The 19,564-nt window shown below is 42.4% G+C and overlaps 1 protein-coding gene across 2 annotated transcripts in view; it reads left to right on the plus strand.

Moving 5' to 3' along the window:
• Nucleotides 1–19,564, plus strand: part of NBAS (NBAS subunit of NRZ tethering complex) — a 1,128,646-nt gene that overhangs the window by 116,007 nt on the left and 993,075 nt on the right. For both annotated transcript variants that reach the window (XM_073625355.1, XM_073625357.1), the window contains exon 10: nucleotides 17,775–17,913. In XM_073625355.1, the coding sequence (XP_073481456.1) occupies nucleotides 17,775–17,913 (139 nt within the window). The remainder of the gene's footprint in view (nucleotides 1–17,774; nucleotides 17,914–19,564) is intronic.

Below are 19,564 nucleotides of genomic sequence, written 5' to 3' on the forward strand. Positions count from 1 at the left end.
AGTATCTTTTGGTAATATATATAAAAGATAATGCTACGCCAAGTATATACAATAAATAGATGAATGAGACATAAAATGAATGGTCCATATATTCAGTCCATCAAATATAAGGTGAATGTAAATATGTCCCTTTCAATTCTGGTGACATAAAAGTATATAACTTTATACAGCACGACAATACTGTAAACCTCCACCCCATAGATTGTGTGCTTACCAGATGGGAAGTCATTAAAGAATAGTTTGGAATGATGGACCAGATGGGAAGCTTAAGGAAGCTTGCAGCTTATACCCAGCCAGGGCCTTTTTCCAAAGAGTCAGATGTCAACTCACAGACAAAACTCCATCCACCAGCCAGCTTGCATACACCACCTGTCCTTCTGGGATCATAAAAAATTTGATGACGTCAGCACATCCCTCCTCACCTTATGACGAAACGCGTAAAAAAAAAGCCGTCCGGCTTTTTAACAAATGCATTTTTATTCTACTCCTTGTGTAAGCACATTACCATTTATACAATAAAGGTGTGGTTTGGTTTTATACTATGGCAAGTTTTTTTTTTCGTTTTGGGTCATTCTGGCTGCTCTGATGTTTATGCCCACTGATCAAGAAGTTGATTCCTGGTCCATATGAGATAACTAGGACCTCTGCTGGGCCTCACTTCGGTGAATGGAGTTTTGTCTGTGAGTTGACATCTGACTCGCTCTTTGGAAAAAGGCCCTGGCTGGGTATAAGCCACAAGCTTCCTTAACCACTTACCCACTGGGCACTTAAACCCCCTTCATAACCAGACCAATTTTCAGCTTTCGGTGCTCTCACATTTTGAATGACAATTACTCAGTCACACAACACTGTACCCATATGAAATTTTTGTCCTTTTTTTCACACAAATAGAGCTTTCTTTTGGTGGTATTTAATCACTGCTGGGTTTTTTATTTTTGCGCTATAAAAGAAAAAAGACCGAAAATTCTGTAAAAAAAAAAAAAAAAAAATGCAGTTTATAACATTTTGCAAATTAGTAATTTTTTTCATAAATTTTGTCCAAAATTTATACCGCTACATATCTTTGGTAAAAATAACACAAATTGGTGTATATTTGGTCTTTGTGAAAGTTATAGAGTCCACAAGCTATGGTGCCAAGCTCTGAAAATTGATCACCCCTGATGTACTGACGGCCTATCTCATTTCTTGAGACCCTAACAAGCCAGGAAAGTACAAATACCCCCCAAATGACCCCTTTTTGTAAAGTAGACATTCCAATGTATTTAGTAAGAGGCATGGTGAGTTTTTGAAGTTGTATTTTTTTTCCACAATTCTTTGCAAAACCAAGATTTTTTTTCTTTTTTTTTTTCACAAAATTGTTATATTAGCAGGTTATTTCTCACGCACAGATATGCATAGCACAAATTACACCCCAAAACACATTCTACTACTCCTCCTGAGTATGGCGATACCGCATGTGTGAGACTTTTACACAGTGTGGCCACATACAGAGGCCCAACATGCAGGGAGCACCATCAGGCGTTCTTGGAGCAGAAATTACACATATAATTTGTTGACTACCTCTTACACTTTTGAAGGCCCTGGAGCACTAGGACAACGGAAATGCCCCAAAAATGACCCCATTTTGGAAAGAAAACAATCCAATGTATAATGTATGAGGCATCATGAGTCTTTTGAACATGTAATTTTTTTCTACAAGTTTTTGGAAAATGTGTAAAGAAAATGAAAACACATTTTTTTTTTTTTTTTTTTTTTTTTTTACACAAAGTTGTCCATTTATACAATATTTCTAACACATAGCATGTACATACCAAAAATTTCACCCCAAAATAGATTCTCCTACTCCTCCTGAGTACAGCGATACCACATGTGGGCAACTTTTACACAGCCTGGCCACATAGAGAGGCCCAACATGCAGGGAGCACCATCAGGTGTTCTGGGGGCATAAATTTCAATTCTAATTTGACTACCTGTTACACTTTTGTGAGGCACTCTAGTGGCATGGATGTGGCATGGATGAGAACTGATGTGGCATGTATGAGCATGAATGGGGATGGATGAGCCATGGCTGGGGATGGCTGAGTATGGATGGGATGACTGAGCATGCATGAGTATGGCTGGGTATTGCTGAGTATGGATGGATGGCTGAGAATGGATGCGTATTGCTTTGCTGATTGGGGATGGATGGTTGAGCATGGATGGATAAGTATTGCTGAGTTTGGATGGATGGATGAGTATTGCTGAGTATGGATGGATGAGTATTGCTGAGTATGAATGGATGGATGAGTATTGCTGATTAGGGATGGATGGATGAGCATGGATGGATGGATAGATGAGGCTGCAATGGGCACAAATCGGCACTGTGGGCACTACAGATCCAGCCCACAGTGCTGCTGCACCCGATCTCTCCCCTCTCCTCTCACACTTTAGCGATCGGTACAGAGAGGGGAGAGAGGAACCGGACATGACGCCAGTTTGTTTACAAGTGATCGCTCCGTCATTTGACAGAGCGATGAACGTCAGCGGCCATTTACCGCGGTGCGTGATATTCTCGGGTGCGCGCGATTCTGGGAGGACGTCAATGTACACCCTCCAAGAGTTGTTGAGCGGCGCTGTAGCCGTCATTGGGCTATGGCACGGTCGTTAAGTGATTAAACTTGCCATCTGGTAAACACACAATCCTATGTGGTGGAGGTGCACAGTATTGTCGTGGTGTAGGAAGCTCTAGGAAGGGTTCTGGTCGTCCCAAACGTCTTCCATTTAAGGATTATGGAGGCCACTCTGCTCTTAGGAACCTTAAGTGCAGCAGAAATTTTTTGTAACCTTGGCCAGATCTGTGCCTTGCCACAATTCTGCCTCTGAGCTCTTCAGGCAGTTCCTTTGACCTCATGATTCTCATTTGCTCTGACATGCACTGTGAGCTGTAAGGTCTTATACAGACAGGTGTGTGGCTTTCCTAATCAAGTCCAATCAGTATAATCAAACACAGCTGGGCTCAAATGAAGGTGTAGAACCATCTCAAGGATGATCAGAAGAAATGGACAGCACCTGAGTTAAATATATGAGTGTCACAGCAAAGGGTCTGAATACTTAGGACCATGTGATATTTCAGTTTTTCTTTTTTAGTAAATCTGCAAAAATGTCAAAAATTCTGTGTTTTTCTGTCAATATGGGGTGCTGTGTGTACATTAACCGGTTCAATACAGGGCATTTTCACCCCCTTCCTTCCCAGACCAATTTTTAGTTTTCAGCGCTGTTGCACTTTAAACGACAATTGCGCCGTCGTGTGATGTTGTACCCAAACAAAATTGACGTCCTTTTTTTCCCCCACAAATAGAGCTTTCTTTTGGTGGTATTTGATCACCTCTGCGGTTTTTATTTTTTGCGCTATAAACAAAAGAAGAGCGACAATTTTGAAAAAAAACACAATATTTTTTACTTTTTGCTATAATAAATATCCCAATTTAAAAAAAAAAAAAATAATTTTTCCTCAGTTTCGGCCGATACGTATTCTTCTACATATTTTTGGTAAAAAAAATCTCAATAAGCGTATATTGATTGGTTTGTGTAAAAGTTATAGCGTCTACAAAATACGGGATAGATTTATGGCATTTAAAAAAAAAAATCATTTATTTTTTTTACTAGTAATAGCGGCGATCCCGATTTTTTATTTATTTTTTCGTGACTGCGACATTATGGCGGACACTTTTGACACATTTTTGGGACCATTCACATTTATACAGCGATCCGTGCTATAAAATTGCATTGATTACTGTATAAATGTGACAGGCAGTGAAGGGGTTAACCACTAGGGGGACACAAGGGGTTAAATATGTTTCCTAGGGAATGATTTTAACTGTAGGGGGCGGGGACGTACAAGGGGAGGAGACCGATCAGTGTTCCTTTGTACTGGGAACACAGATCGGTCTCCTCTCAACTGACAGGACGTGGATCTGTGTGTTTACACACACAGGTCCATGGTCCGGTCCGGTTAATGGGCAATCGCGGGTGCCCGGCAGACATCGTGGCCGCCGGGCACACGCACCGGGTCCCGAGCAACGCGGCGGGCGCGCTGTGGACGTCATTTGACAATACCCGGGTAGTGAAGTGGTTAATGAGGAAAAAAACGAACTTAAATGATATTAGCAAATGGCTGCATATAAGAGTGAAAAATTTAAGGGGGTCTGAATACTTTCCGTCCCCACTGTAGGTCACCAGCACTTCAAATGAATGCGTTTCATGTGTTTATTGTGAAGACAGTGCCACTTAAAACTCACATCAATAAATGCTGTTCATAGTCACTATAAAATTTTGTTTTCTGTACTCTGCAATAAACCTGGTTGATCCTGCGTTTCTCGGTTTCCCCCTCCTGTCCATGTTCCCACTGCATTTGGGGATTTTGCAGAGCAGTGTTGGCAGTTAGTGCACATGCTCAATTTTTAGTGTATTTTTACCCTGAGTATTTCCTTCATATCACATCTGAGGCTGCTATAGAGTCACACATGTGGGTGTATATACACAGTGGTAAATTACAGCTCCTCCCTTCCTCCTCCTCCATGCCCACTGACCAGCTAAACACAATGGGGTTGCCTCCATCTAAAAACTGCCCTATTTTCTCCATTAGCTCATCCCCCACAGCTATTACCCTTTTGTATAACTTGACCCTCCCTCCTAGATTGTAAGCTCTAACGAGCAGGGCTCTCTGATTCCTCCTGTATTGTATTGTATTGTAATTGTTCTGTCTGCCCTAATGTTGTAAAGCGCTGTGTAAACTGTCGGCGCTATATAAATCCTGTATAATAATCATAATATTACTTGTAGATTGATGGAGGCTTCATCTCCCTGTTATTCTAAGACTTCTTAAAATCACAATAATTACAGTGCCATCATCCGCATATAGAAGGAGAAGGGATTGTGTAAATATAACAATGTGAGTTTAGTATTACTTAAAGCGGTATAAAACACAGCTGGAACATGTGTACCTACAGGTAAGCTTAAAATGAAGCTTACCAGTAGGTACAAGGAATATCTCCTAAACATGCACTATTTAGGCGATAATCTCTGTTTGTGCAGCCAGTGACGTCACCGGTGCATGCGCTCTAAAGGGATGGCATGCTCATGCAATCCCTTCAGAGCTCCGTGCTGCAGCTGTAACTCCCATGTGCATGCGCAGGATTGACGTCATCGCGGTTCGGCCATTCAAACGGATGGAGCCCGCAAACTTGGAAGGAATACAGGGTGAAGACGGAAGCCCTGTCAGCAGTGACAGCATGCCACTGGAGGGCTTCTGTCTAAGGTAGCTCTTTCATAATGTGCTAGTATACAATGCATACTAGCACATCATGACCTTTAACTTGCAAGAGATTACTACTGCTTTAAGGGCCTTGCAGGATCCCTCTCTTAAAGTAGAAGTTTAGCCTGAAACTAAAATCTCTAAATCTACTTGCAGCCACAATCTAAGACTAGCTCCAACCAAACAATAAAAAGTGTACTACCCTTGTGAAAGGTATAAGTTAATAAATCACTTAAGAGACACAATAAAAGTGCATTAAACAAATGATTAACTCATCCTAAATTAACATATCTCTGCAAATTAAAGTCCGTATAAAATGTGCAAAAAATATATTATGGAAAAAAAAAAAAAAAATTATATATATATATATATATATATATATATATATATATATATATATTGCAAAAAGGTGCTCAGGTTTTCTAAACTTCAATAGTCCCTCATTCTTTGCCTTGAAGGCATAATGATAATTTGCACCACTGAAAAGAGTTCTCCCAAAAGCAATCGCGACAGGTGATTAAATGAGCTCCTTACCAGCTGCTCTGATCCCACAAGGAGACCAACACACTTGCTGCATAGCAGCCATATACACCATGATCTTGCATGCAAAGGCTCCACATAGGCTATAAGGTGAACTAGGAAAAAGTGGCTAGAAAATGATTTTCGTTCCCACACTTGGGCACTACTTTTTAAATGCTTTTTTTTGCATTGAAAACACCCCTATGGACTTTATGTTAAAAGTTCTCCACAAAATATCCTGCAGTTTTTTTGTCACAAGCCATAAATGTATGTAATTATGAGCCAAAAAAATAAAATCTTATGGTGCTGGTTTTGCTTGTAACTTTATTTTTATTAATTTTAGCAACACAAAATATCTCTTAAACTGACATTTACACATGTGTAACATTTGAGACTGGTATTGGTGCATTAGTATACTCAAGGGTGAATGTAGACCATAATATATGGCAAAGTTGTAGACAATACGCATCAACTTTGCAGATTGCCACCAAGCACAGTAAAACCAGTCTGTATATGCAGAATAGCATGCTTGTTATACTCACTGTGGAACTTAAGGGGTTAATCCTCTGCATTGTGTAAAATGGCTCTGACACTATATGGACCGATCCTTCCATCCTGCACTGTCTATCTTGGCAAGGCCATATAATACAGTGAGGGTAGCTGTCCTGCACATGCTCAGTTTAGTCTCTCTTGCTGGAGAGAACATTTCCTGTTTTAAGTTGAACTGTTCAGGTCACATGATATTGACATCACATACGTGGGCGTGTATACAGGCTGTAGTGGAAATCTCCTCCTACATGAAAACTCAGCACTGGACAAACTGTGCAGTTTATCATGTGACCGTGGTATACAGATAAGCAAAAAAGGTATATAGTGGCAGTATTTTAATGTAAAATGAAGATTTATAAGCTGTGGGCAGATGAACTATTTTCATATTACCGGATTTAGTAACACTTTAAACATACACATTGTAAATGTATCAAAACTGAGATGTTGAATTCATCAGAATTGTAATGCACACTTTGCCATAAGTTTATGGATCGTAACAAAAAAACTGGATATTTTGTGGAGAACTTTTAACACAAAGTCCATAGGGGTGTTGTCTATGCAAAAAATGCATTTAAATATTAGTGCCCAAGTGTGGGAATGAAAATTGATTTTTTTCCTAGTTCACCTTATAGCCTAACAATCGTCTTATGCCCCGTACACACGATCAGAATTTAGGCCCGCAAAAGACGAATGAGAGATTTTCGTCGGAAAATGCGACTGTGTGTACGCGTATTGGACTTTTGCTGGCCGAATTCCAGCCAGCAAAAGATTGAGAGCATGTTCTCAATTTTTTGGTGGGAAAAAGTTCCCATCCGAAAATGCGATCGTCTGTGGCAATTCTGACGCTCAAAATTCCTACGCATGCTCGGAAACAGTTCAACTCCTGCTCAGAAGCATTGAGCTTCATTTTCTTGGCTCGTCATAGTGTTGTACGTCACCGCGATCTTGACGGTCGTAAGTTCAGCGAACTTTTGCGTGACAGTGTGTATACAAGGCAAACTTGAGCGGAATCCCGTCGGAAAAGCCATTATATCTTTTTCCGACGAGAAGTCCGATCGTGTGTACGTGGCATAAGCCAAAATAGACTCCATGGAGGAAGATAAAGTACAGCGGAAAATCCACACAGTGTAGTATTTCACCAACATTTTAATAAAATGATAAAATCACACTTAAAATTTTGAAGGAATTACACAGCATGTGTTACAAACAACCAGCAGGTCCAAGCGTTCAGACCGACTTGTGGAATAATGTCACTTGTAAGGCCCTTCCCAAAGCACGCATTTTTCTATAACCAACATCGTCTGGAGATATGAGGCCAAAATCTCTATACATACTTTTGCTGCTGTTTTGGTCCGGTCCCACGCTGAGCTGTCAGTGGCGCCTTCTCTGTGTAGGCATGTGCAGTAGAGGCAGCCGACAACGGAAGCCCCATAGTGAGTCTATGGGAGATGTCACTTCCCATCAATTTCCCAGCTGTTGTCGGCTGTCTCTTCTACACAGCATCCGCCGCTGGAGACCAGACCATATCGGCTTCAGAAAAGGTATGTATAGCGATTTTTGCTTTTAAAGGGCTAGATAGGTTAGTCTTAGATTGTGGCTGCAAGTAGATTTAGAAATTTTAGTTTTAGGCTGAACTTCCACTTTAACCACTTTCTGCCCGCGCTTTAGCTGAATGACGGCTACAGCGTGGGCTTCCAGTGGCAGGAGGGCATCAATAGACGTCCTCCCATGATTGCGCTGCTTGCGCGCCCCCAGTGCTGCCAATCAATGCCAATCCGTATCACCTGTCAGTGCTGCCTATTGGTGCCACCTACCAGTGCCCATTAGTGCCACCTATCAGTACAGCCTCATCAGTGCCACCTCATCAGTGCCCATCAGTGAAGGAGAAAAATTACCTGTTTGCAAAATTTTATAATAAACTACAAAAATATGTAATTTTTTTCTAAATTTTCAATATTTTTTTGTTTCTTTGGCAAACATAAAAAAAACCCAGTAGTGATTAAATGCCACCAAAAGAAAGCTCTATTTGTGTGGAAAAAAAGATAAACATTTCATCTGGGTACAGTGTTGTATGACCGCGCAATTGTCATTCAAAGTGCGACAGCCCTGAAAGCTGAAAATTGGTCTGAGCTGGAAGGGGGTATAAGTGCCCAGTAGGCAAGTGGTTAAAGTATAACTAAAGGCAAAACCTTTCTTTTTTTTTTTTTTTTTGGTTTTGGTTTTGGGTAGAGTGGAGAGTTATTAAAACTCCAGTGAGTTTTATTGTTGTCCCATTAGGAAATTCACCCTCTTTATTTGTCCTGTTCACGATTATCATTGAAAGTGAAAGTAAAAGAAAATCCCAAATTTTGGGTTGTCCCCAGAAAGGTAATAGAGGGGAAATCTTCCAATGGGGACACTAGTTCTAGTGTCCTGGGGGTCCCAAAAGAATTCCCTTAATTTTCAGGGATTTCCTCTCACTTCCTGTTTGGCAGTGGGACAGGAAGTGAAGGGAAATCTTCACAATGGGACACAGTTGGTGAAAAAAATTCTGACTGGGGTTATAATCCGCCCTTACTCTATCCAAAATGAAAAAAAAAAAAGTTTTGCCTATAGTTCTACTTTAAGGCAGCATAGTAATATTGCCTCGAGAAAGGGACCCTGTTTTTTTTTTTTTATATGTCTTACGTGACACTAGCTTCACCTCAAACATGTGGAATGCATTCATTTATAGTGCTGGTGACTTTACATCTTCATATGTGGAAGGAATAGAACTTATGTTGCATTTGAAGTGCTATCTGCAGCTTCATTAGAGGAGCCTTCCCTCACTTCCTGTCCTGATGATAGTGGTTTTACCAAACAGGAAATGAGAGAAAACCTGCAACAGAGAAAAATAAAAATCTTTAGAACGGAATAAAAAGACTCTTTTTTTTGTTTTTACCTCAAAAAAGGCACGTAATTAGTGCACTGTGTGCTATAATCTGCCAGCAGAGTGTTTTTAGCTTACCCAGCTAGAATAGAGCTCTACTCCTCTGCCTCTACCACAAACCACTGAACAGGCACAGCTAGGTCATACTTGTGTGTTTATTAAATAGTTAATTACTCCATAAAGCTTTGCTAAGCACCTTGCCTGGTCTCTTAGAAGGCAGATGTCGATTCTTCTATTAAACTACTGCCTCTCTTTATTGGCTTGCTGGGAGCAATGTGGCTTGTGGCTTGCCATTATAAGTCCAGGCTGAGTGATTTACTGTGCAGCAGGTTATAAACAAAACAAGGTGTAGTGCTATCAGATGGGCGTCATGTCATAGATCTTTAAATGAAGTTTGAGGTAGGCTTTACTCAGATCTGATGGTGTAATACCAACATTCTGCTTAAAGTGCCTCGGCCTGTTTCTAGTAGATGTAATACTGCAATGAAGGAGAGAAAGTAAAGCAGGCTATACATGATTCATTTTTTTCATTCAACCAGTAGGTTGAAAAAAAAAACGAACTGATTCCACCATCCACACATTTTGATGTGGATGGGGGATCACATTTGATGTGATGGGGGAATCAATCCCACTGAGCTATTGTATTGTGCCGGCAGAATACAATGATCCTTCCCCACGGGCAAAATACCATGATTGGTGTTATTGGCTGTAGCCGGTGGCACTGATCATTCAGGAAAACCCCAACAGGCTGATTGTACAGAAGTTGATCAATAGATCGACTTGTTTACAACCAGCTAGCCCATACATGGATTGACATTTGGCTGGTCCGTGCTGAACTGGCCACATTTTTAATCCCTGTATGTATGGCCAGTTTAAGGGCTAAAGGTGAACTGAAATACATCTGCAACTACATTACCTACAAAGACCCAAAATCTGTGATATAGACAGCAGAGCCAGGATGGTAATCTTAAGAGCAAAAAGAATTCTAGTTGGCCGCATGTCCAGTAAAATCACCTTTATTTCAGCAAGTCCAAAAACACAAATAGAGTGGAACATCACCAGCTAACATGTTTCACGATCCCTTGTTTCACATGTTTCACGCCATAGCTCACATTCAAATGACCACTACATATATATATATATATATATATATATATATATATATATATATATATATATATTCATATACATAGCCTGTGAAGGCCAGGCAGTGTAAGGATCCCGAGTAACCGGTATGTCCAGGCACTGAGTTGGCAAAAAGAACTTTTGATAAGTGGGGGACAACAGGTCCCAGTCACTGTCCACGTGACCGCCAACTGCGGTATTAAGAACTTGAGTGAGAAACAATAGTAATTCCATGAACAAACACATTTCCAAACTTGCTTTTCGAAAAGTAAATCATTATATGTTTCCAGCAGTACCATTAGCCAAGGGGAATAAAGGGGCAAACCTTTCTTTGTGTGCTTTTAGGTTTTGGGCGCAGGGCATTCAATCTTCCTCAGCCATTGGTCTTTGAGCTTGTCTGAGAGCGTTCTCATTGGCATCCAGCCACGCTGATGCTTTGGCAGCTTTCTCAAAGAAGTGCGCTTGCCCCCTGGAGGTGATTCGGAGTTTTGCAGGATACAGCATTGCATATGAGGCCAAAGAAAAACGTGATCTGCTCCTCTGTACCTTGGCTGAAAAATCAGGGTAGAAGGAAAAACTTGTTCCATTAAACTGTCTGTTACTTCGTTCTCTGGCCAGCCTTAGGATAATTTCTCTATCCCTGTAATTCAGCAATCTCGCTAAAAGCGGTCTTGGGGGATGCCCCGGTGGTAATGGCCTAGTAGGGACTCGGTGAGCCCTTTCCACTGTGTATCGATGTGTAAAAATCTTCTTGCCAAAGATATCTGTGAGCCACTGCTCCAGGAATTGAGTGGCTTTCCGCCTTTTCAGGTAGCCCCACTATCCGCACATTATTGCGCCTCAGACGATTCTCAAAGTTCTTGGCACGCATTTCTGTGGCTTTGGCTAGACAGGTAATGGTTTGGGATTCTCTGAGCATTATCCTCTATGTCACTGATTCTGCTCTGAGTAGCTGTCATTCGCTCTCTTATTTTTTGAAGATCTTGTCTAATCAGGCTGACCTCCTCTTTTAAACCTCCAAAGTGGGCTTGTAAGTTGTTAACAGAGGCTGTGCATTTGTTAACAGCCCTCAGGATAGCTGCAAGGGTCGGCTGTTCACCCTCCTATTGCCCGGGGTCCTCTGTCTCTTCCAGCTCAGCAGTTTAACTGTCTGAGCTAACATGGTCACCGTTCCCTGCTCTATCTCACTGTCCTCCATGTCCTCATTACTGTGCCCTGCATCAGCGTTCAGGTCAGGCTGGCTCGTCTGCTCAGATTTTTCTGTCATTTTCAGGGCATGTCTTTGGGGGGATCTCCGGTCCAGTCTTTGGGGTACTTGAGTTGTTTACTCACCCCCTCCTTGGATTTGTCTCCCCCCACGAGCCTTCTGTGTAGAGGTCAGAGCGGCGCCATGTTGGAAATCAGGACGCGGACCATCTCTTCTGTTTCCATGGGTCAGAATTGCTGTTTTGCGGCTGTATAGACATGCGGGAGGTACAGCGGGTGTTTCCCATAAGTAATGGAGCTAAACCGGGCTTCTCCCTGTACTGGAAACCGGATTTAATCAAGGTGATGTGCGGGAGCTCTGTGTAGAAGCGTCTGCTCACATGCCGCGCTGGCTGAGCCCCCTTCAAATGTTTGGGGTTTAGATACACTTTAGATACACTTTCAGGTAGACTAAGAGAACTTTCCTTTCCTGGCATGCGGCAGTATTTGCTGGATGGCATTTGTAGCTCATTGATTGCATTCACTAGCTGCTTGGAATTGCTCTTTAACATTTAAGTAAAGGTTCACATTAATGAGCTGAAGGATAGTTTGAGGATCCGTTTGTATTAAAATCCTACACTGGCCGAGGGCTACAAGACAGAAGAGCAACACATGCTGCCCAAATGACATTGCTTTAAGATGTCTGACCTAATGGATGGGTTGGCAGGTCCTGCTCTTACCGATCCAAGCTGTATAAACCGGCTCTAAGCAAGAAAAAATAATTTCTTCTTAGTCTCACTTGTTCCTGGTGGTTTTTCAGTATGCTCTTTCAATATACAAAGTATTTGAAAATTTGTAAGTCTAGGTTCTATGATGACAAATACACATGTTGCATCAAAATCAGAGACGTCTTAAAATAGATCTAAACCCAATCTCTGAAATCTCTTTGAAGCTTTAGGCTTGGTTCACGTTACACATCGCATGTGAATCGCACAGGAACCAGACCGGCTTCAGCTCAATTAGCCTGCGTTTAATGTAAGCCGCTCCGCCGTTCTCTCCACAGAATCTGAGGTTAGGTCGGGTGGCTGCTGAGAGTTCCAGATTGTCCGTGACGTCACATCCTGCTGAGGTGGAACGCATGCTGATTCTATGGAGAGAATGGCGGAGCGGCTTACATTAAATGCAGGCTGATTGAGCTGATGCCGGTCTGGGCAGAACTTCATGTAAGTGCAAAAGTCTGGCTGGGTTTTAACTGTTGAATTTAATAAACGTGCTGCACTATATACCTATTATCTTCTTTTAGAGATCTGTGATTCCATACTGCATGTGAGAGAGTGGAGAGATCGCACTGTATGCAGGATCCATCCCATTGCTGGCATAAGCTTTAAAGGAGAAGTACAGCCAAAGTTCGTTTTGGCTGTACTTCTCCTTTGGGTCACAGGAGTACAGTTCGTTCTGCACTCCTGTGACCCATTTTCAGAAGACAGCAGGCTGACGTCACAGAGCCGGTCCAGGCCCAAGAAAGATCACGATCATATGGTCAGGATCCACCCACATGCCTTGACTGGCACCCGGCTCAGCCTCTCAGCAAGCTGCTGAGAGGCTGAGCCCGACCGCTCCTGCCCTCTCCACAGCCCAGCGCTCCAATGAGCGCTGGAGGGGCAGAGCTGACAGCGGTGACTGACAGTTGCCAGCTCTCTGCTAAGGGAGCTCTGAGAACCCAGGGTTTAAACGCTCGGTTCTCAGCCATTAAGCTGACGGAGAACCGATGCAGCATCGGACCGATGCTGCATCCACCTAGGTAAGTATGATTCCAAAATGTAAAAAAAATCCTGTACTTCTAGGTCTCTATGGCCACAAGGATCTGGTGAGTGTCCCCCTAAACCACACGTGGTGGAACATTCTTGTTCTTAGACACAGTGGATGGGACTAATGGGTTTTATTTGAGAATTCAAACATTGCACAGATGATTTTTTTGTTTTTTTTGGCTCACTGTGGACAATTGTGAAGTTTGTGTGGACATTTAACATTTTTTATTTCTATTTGTTTGATATAATTTTCTGGCATATAAGAATTATTGGATACAACATGCAGCACATTTCTGGCACACTCTAATAGAGTTTTGTTTGGTTGAATATCACATAATTGGGATTATTTATGGTTTGGCACATCATTGAATTCTTTTGGACACAAAAAAGAGTAACGCCTTACTTTTCTTATTTGTTAGGTTTAACATCTACTTGAACTCCATCTTGAAGTGACGCCAAAGCTTCCCTTTTTTTTTTTTTTACCTTATGCTAGTAAAAAGACTTCCTCCATGGGATGTCTCTTTGTATGGTTTACATATGGTCCTATTTTGTCCCCTCAGTGGTGGTACCACTGTCTGCCGCTAGGTTGTCCTACAGTGTCACCCCTGCAGGTGTGGTCCTAGTGCACGTCCATTCTGACATTGTCTGCAGAGGCAAGCCACTCTTCTCTGTCCTCCAGGGCACATCCTCCTCCTTTCCTCTACCAGAGGGAATCGGTGCTCTACTGCGGGAGTGAGTGGTGGAGACGGGGGTAATAGTGAGTGTTTGTCCACGCAGGGGCATTTCCAAGAATGTTGGGCATGTTACATTTTTGAGTTTTTTAACCAATTCCCGCCCGGCCTATAGCGGATTGACGTCCAGGAAGTGGTTGCGTTATCCTGACTGGGCGTCTTATGACGTCCAGCAGGATAACATGCCGCCGCGCGCCCACGGGGGCACACATCGCGGCGATCAGTGGAGCGGTGTGTCAGCCTGACACACCGCTACACCGATCTTGGTAAAGAGCCTCTGGAGGAGGCTCTTTACCACGTGATCAGCCATGTCCAATCATGGCTGATCACAATGTCAATAGGAAGAGCCGTTGATTGGCTTTTCCTCACTCGCGTCTGACAGACGCAAATAGAGGAGAGCCGATCGGCTGTTCTCCTGACAGGGGGGTCTGCGCTGATTGTTTATCAGCGCAGCCCCCCCTCAGATCACCACAATGGACCACCAGGGATCGCCACTAGGACCACCAGGGAAGGGGCAACATGTGGATGGCCAGGTATGTACCCCATGGCCATCCACATGTGCCCAATCTGTGCCAATCAGTGCCCCTGAATGGGCACTGATTGGCACCATTATGTTTCAGTTATGCCCAGTAATGCCACCAAGCAGTGTCATCAGTGCCCACCTATCAGTGCCACCCATAAGTACCCATCAGTGCCACCCATATGTACCAATCAATGCCACCTATGAGTGCCCATCAGTGCTGCCTATGAGTGCCCATCGGTGCCACCTATGAGTGCCCATCGGTGCTGCATACCAGTGCCACCTATCAGTGCCCATCATCAGTGCCCATAAGTGCCACCTCATCGGTGCCCATCAGTGCAGCCATATCAGTGCCCGTTAGTGCAGCCATATCAGTGCCTGTCATTGAAGAAGAAAACGTACTTATTTACAAAAAATTTTAACAGAAACAAAGAAAAACTAGTTTTTTTATTTTTTTTATTTTCTGTCTTTTTTTATTTGTTGCACAAAAAATAAAGACCGCATAGGTGATCAAATACCACCAAAAGAAAGCTCTATTTGTGGGAACAAAATGATAACAAAATTTGTTTGGGTACAGTGTAGCATGACCGCGCAATTGTCATTCAAATTGCGACAGCGCTGAAAATTGGCCTGGGCGGGAAGGTGTCTAAGTGCCTGGTATTGAAGTGGTTAAATACCACTTTTAACCCGACATGCCTTATCTCTGTTCGTTGCTCAGGATGCAATTCCAATGTAAGAATTTTAATATTAGTAAGTCTACATTCTATTTATGCTGACATATGCGCATGTTGAGTACAAGTAAGAGATTTCTTAAGTGTCAGTTCTGAATGAATAATAAAGTCTGTTTCAAACCAAAGCACGGGCAATTAGGCCCAATTTTTACCTGCTGGCTTGTCATTGCATGGGCACACGTTGCATTAAGCATTCGCCAAAAACGAATATCCTAGAAAACCATGCAGCACATACTCCCATCATCTGAATAAGATCTGCTTCAGGCAAGCCTATTTTACTTGTTATTTTTCTCCTCTACAAATTTAATACTGTGTTGTGTTGATTCCAACTGGCAGAAGCCTCGCTTGGTAACAAATGAGAGAGCAATTACTATGATTTGGAGTAATTACTTTTTGTAGAATTGGCACATTTTCTGTTATGATACTGTGCACATTAGGGAAGTTGCTATTTGTGTGTCATTTCTGGTTATTTCTTTTTTTGCTGTTTGCTAAAAACATAATGGATTAAAGCCCGCATTTATATATTTTTATATTATAGAAAGTGAGGGTTATCTAATGCTCTAATGTGCTCACGTAAATGTTCCCAGAGGCTGTTCAGGGACACAGGGATGCTCGTGTGTTCTTGCCTTTTTGTTATCAGGAGGTTGCGTGGCACAGTCTTAAAATCAGAGTTAAAGTTGTGGCCTTTGTGAAATAATGTTGCAGGGATCAGAGTTATCCCCAGGTATACAGAAGAAAGTTTACTTGATAATATACCACCAATAATGAGGTTTCAAAGCCAAAGTATAGATGTCTAGAGATACTATGATATCACTGGGGACTGGAAAGTGATGTTACTCTGGTACCTGCATACTGACCTGCAAATATTAATGACATTAAAGTGGAACTTCACGCAAAAAGGTAAGGCTGGCCATACATGGTTCGAATCTCAGCTTGTTCAGCAGGAACCGTCCGAGATTCATACCATTAATGGGCAGGCTGAATGTACCAAGGTGACTAACTTGGGTACAACCAGCTTGCTGGATTCTATTGTGATTACCGCTAGCGGCTGCTATACCACCAGCAATAATCACTGTCCTCTCCTGGCAGGGATGGCTGTGCCCACCCGCCAGGAAAAGACAATGGCTAAATCCCCTGTCAGCACTGCTTGGGTTGATAGGGGGGAATCGTGCAAATTTTTCTCCTGCAACCAAAGAAATTTGCACCGTGTATGGCCTGCCTTAGTCCCACTGGTTCGCTCCCTTCCCCCAGCCTTCAACTAAGTTGCAGTTTTTTTTTTTAAGCTTGGGGGTGATTTTTATTGTAACTCTTTCCCACTCCCGCAATCTTCACCTACGTGTGGATGGCATCCCTTTCCCTGCCCTCCTGCAGCCTCCTCGGACCACATTGCAGGACCACGCTAAAGGGTGGCATGGGAGTTTGTGCATGCACAGTGGAGAGCTAGCTGTGGTTTCTCAGGAAGGGGAGACCACACTGGATCTTAGGCATTGTTAAGTACTTGATTTTTAAATGTCAACAAATATAGTATTTGCAGCTGTTGACTTAAAGTGGTTCTAAAGGCAGAAGGTTATTCTTTCTTAATGCATTCAAATAAAAATCCTTCAGTGTGCCGCAGCCCCCCTAATACTTACCTGAGCCCATCTCTAACCAGCGATGTTGCACAAGAGCCTTGGCTGTCTGGGACTCTCCCTCCTGATTGGCTGAGACACAGCAGTGGGTCCCACTGGCTCCCTCTGCTGTCAATCAAAGTCAGTGAGCCAATGAAGAGAGAGAGGGGGTGGGGCCGAGCCACTACTCCGTGTCTGAATGGACACACACAGCAGCGGCTCGGCTCTGCTGCCACCAAAGCAAGCTGCTTGCTTGTGGGGGCCCTCAGCAGGAGGGAGGGGCCTAAGAAGAGGAGGATTTGGGCTGCTCTGTGCAAATCAACTGCACAGAGCAGTTGAATATGACATGTTTGTTATTTTTAAACAAAAAAAGGAACTTTAATATTACAGTAAAAAAAATAAAGGCTTTGCTATGTTCGAGTGGATAAGACAATCTTTCTTGCCCACATCAGGCGTTCTCCTATTCATTCTCTATCTGCGCTGGGGGAACAAGAATGAGATCCCAGTTGGTCTCTATTAACATTACAAATTTGCTTTAAAAACACTGATACACGGGGGTAGATTTAATAAAACTGGAGCACTCAGAATCTGTTACAGCTGTGCTTCTAACTTCAGCTTGGCTTTGACAGTAAAACCTGGAAGCTGATTGGTTTGTATGCAGAGATGCACTAGGTTTTGTACTCTCCAGTTTTAGTAAATAAACCTCCCAGGGTTCAAAATGGCTACCTCAACAAGCTGCAGTTGAGAGATATACCTTTTTGTATAATAAAAAATGTGTTTTATTTTGTGCATTTTTAGGCTTTTATTAGTCGGAGGCAGCGAGACAAATGAAGATGGAGTGTCTACAGCAACGCAGTGTGGGCTGACAGCCTGGAGAGTGCTCTCTGGTTCCCCCCACTACAAACAGGTCACTAATTATGAGGACGATGTGGGCACAGTAAGTAATTAGAAAATCCATGTGTGCATTTTACTATTCATTTTCAGCTCTTAATTATTTATCAGAGCATTTTTAATGTCCTTATTCAAATTTTCAGCCGTTTAACATGTATGCAGTGAATTAAAAAATCATCAGTTGCGCTGATCTTGTATTCCAGGATGGTAACTGGTGTTCATTCAGCTTTTCCAACACAGTAGAAAGGGTCAGTGAACCACTCTCTGTCAGGAAAAAAATGTCACCAATTTTTCCTGTTTATTTTTTTCTTTATTTCACTTAGTCATTATACAGTAAAGGGAATTTCTGTTTTTTTACAGAAATTGCACGTCAACATCTGTTTGTTACCCTTTTGTGTCATAGGACTTAGATTTGGGGTTTAACCAGAATTAGATCTAATTGATATTTGTACCAGCTCCACCTGCAAAGGGGAATTTGTCGCAACTAGAGCAGACGGAATCTGACAGATCCAATCAGCTGCTACCTGTGTTCAATTAAAGTGGAACTACACTATATCTGAGTACCACAAACCAAAAACACTTAACATTTAATACCTTTTTAATATTTAAAGGGGACATTCACTTTAAAAGAAATAAAAATAAATAAATGCACGTTTTTTTGCAGGTAAAAAAATGTGCATTTATTTATTTTTTTGTTACAGGAGTCTGGTGCCATGCAGGTCTCCTGCAGATCTGACAGTGTATCGGCTTGCTCATACCTCGTACAAGAAAGCCAATACATTCTGACAGGAAGACTCAATGAACTACTACAGCGCTCACAGTGCTGTCCCTTGTAGTTCATTGAAAACTACAAGCCAACAGTCACAAAGACTGCCAGGCCTTGTAGTTTTCCATCCACAGGACACTGTGAATGAGTGACACGGCCCGGCAGGGGAGGAGCCCTGCTCGGTCGCGTTTTTTTAAAATTGTGACAGCTAGCCTGGAGGGAGAAGGATCCCGCTAGCTTAGGGATCAGGGAGTAGGGGTTTGTGGGGGCCGGTCTGTCCGTAACATCTTACATGCGACATCCTGAATATGGGTGTAACATGTTACATAAGGGAAACTTGGCAAACTCACTCATTCATCCATGTCTTTTTGCTTTATTTTGTTGAGGAATCACTTTAAAAAAAAAACCCTAACATTTATGGCTGTGGCCATCTTGAGTAAGGGCGGATAATTCATGTAGCATTTTCTTCATGGAATCCACCTGCCCTTAGCTTAGGCGTGAAAAAAAAGGGTTTGCTTAGCTGAGAAAACCCCTCCTCCCCCCTTCTGAAGACTTTTGGCATGTATGACCTCATTTGCCTAGGCATGGATACCAGGAAGTAACTGAAAAAATGTATAAAAAAAGTTTAAAACAAGTAAATATGATATTCTTTCTTATCCATTTACTAATGTTAGCAGCATAAGGATTAACAATAGTCAATGTTGATTGAGAAAGTGTTCCACTTTAAGCTTTGAAAGTCAAAGATAGTCTCCTGCCCATTCAGGGCAGAGTGATGGTGCCCACTGATGACACCTCTTCCTTAGTAGGGTATTCTCAGTCATCCATACCTCATCTCTAACTCGCCACTGCAGGAGTCCACCTTGGGTACATTCCGGTATTGGATGGTGTCAGAGCTTAAAGAGGAACTGTACTCCTGTTGATGAGTAAGCAC

This window comes from Aquarana catesbeiana, linkage group LG04, assembly GCF_042186555.1.
Source record: "Aquarana catesbeiana isolate 2022-GZ linkage group LG04, ASM4218655v1, whole genome shotgun sequence".
Taxonomy (NCBI): Eukaryota; Metazoa; Chordata; class Amphibia; order Anura; family Ranidae; genus Aquarana; species Aquarana catesbeiana.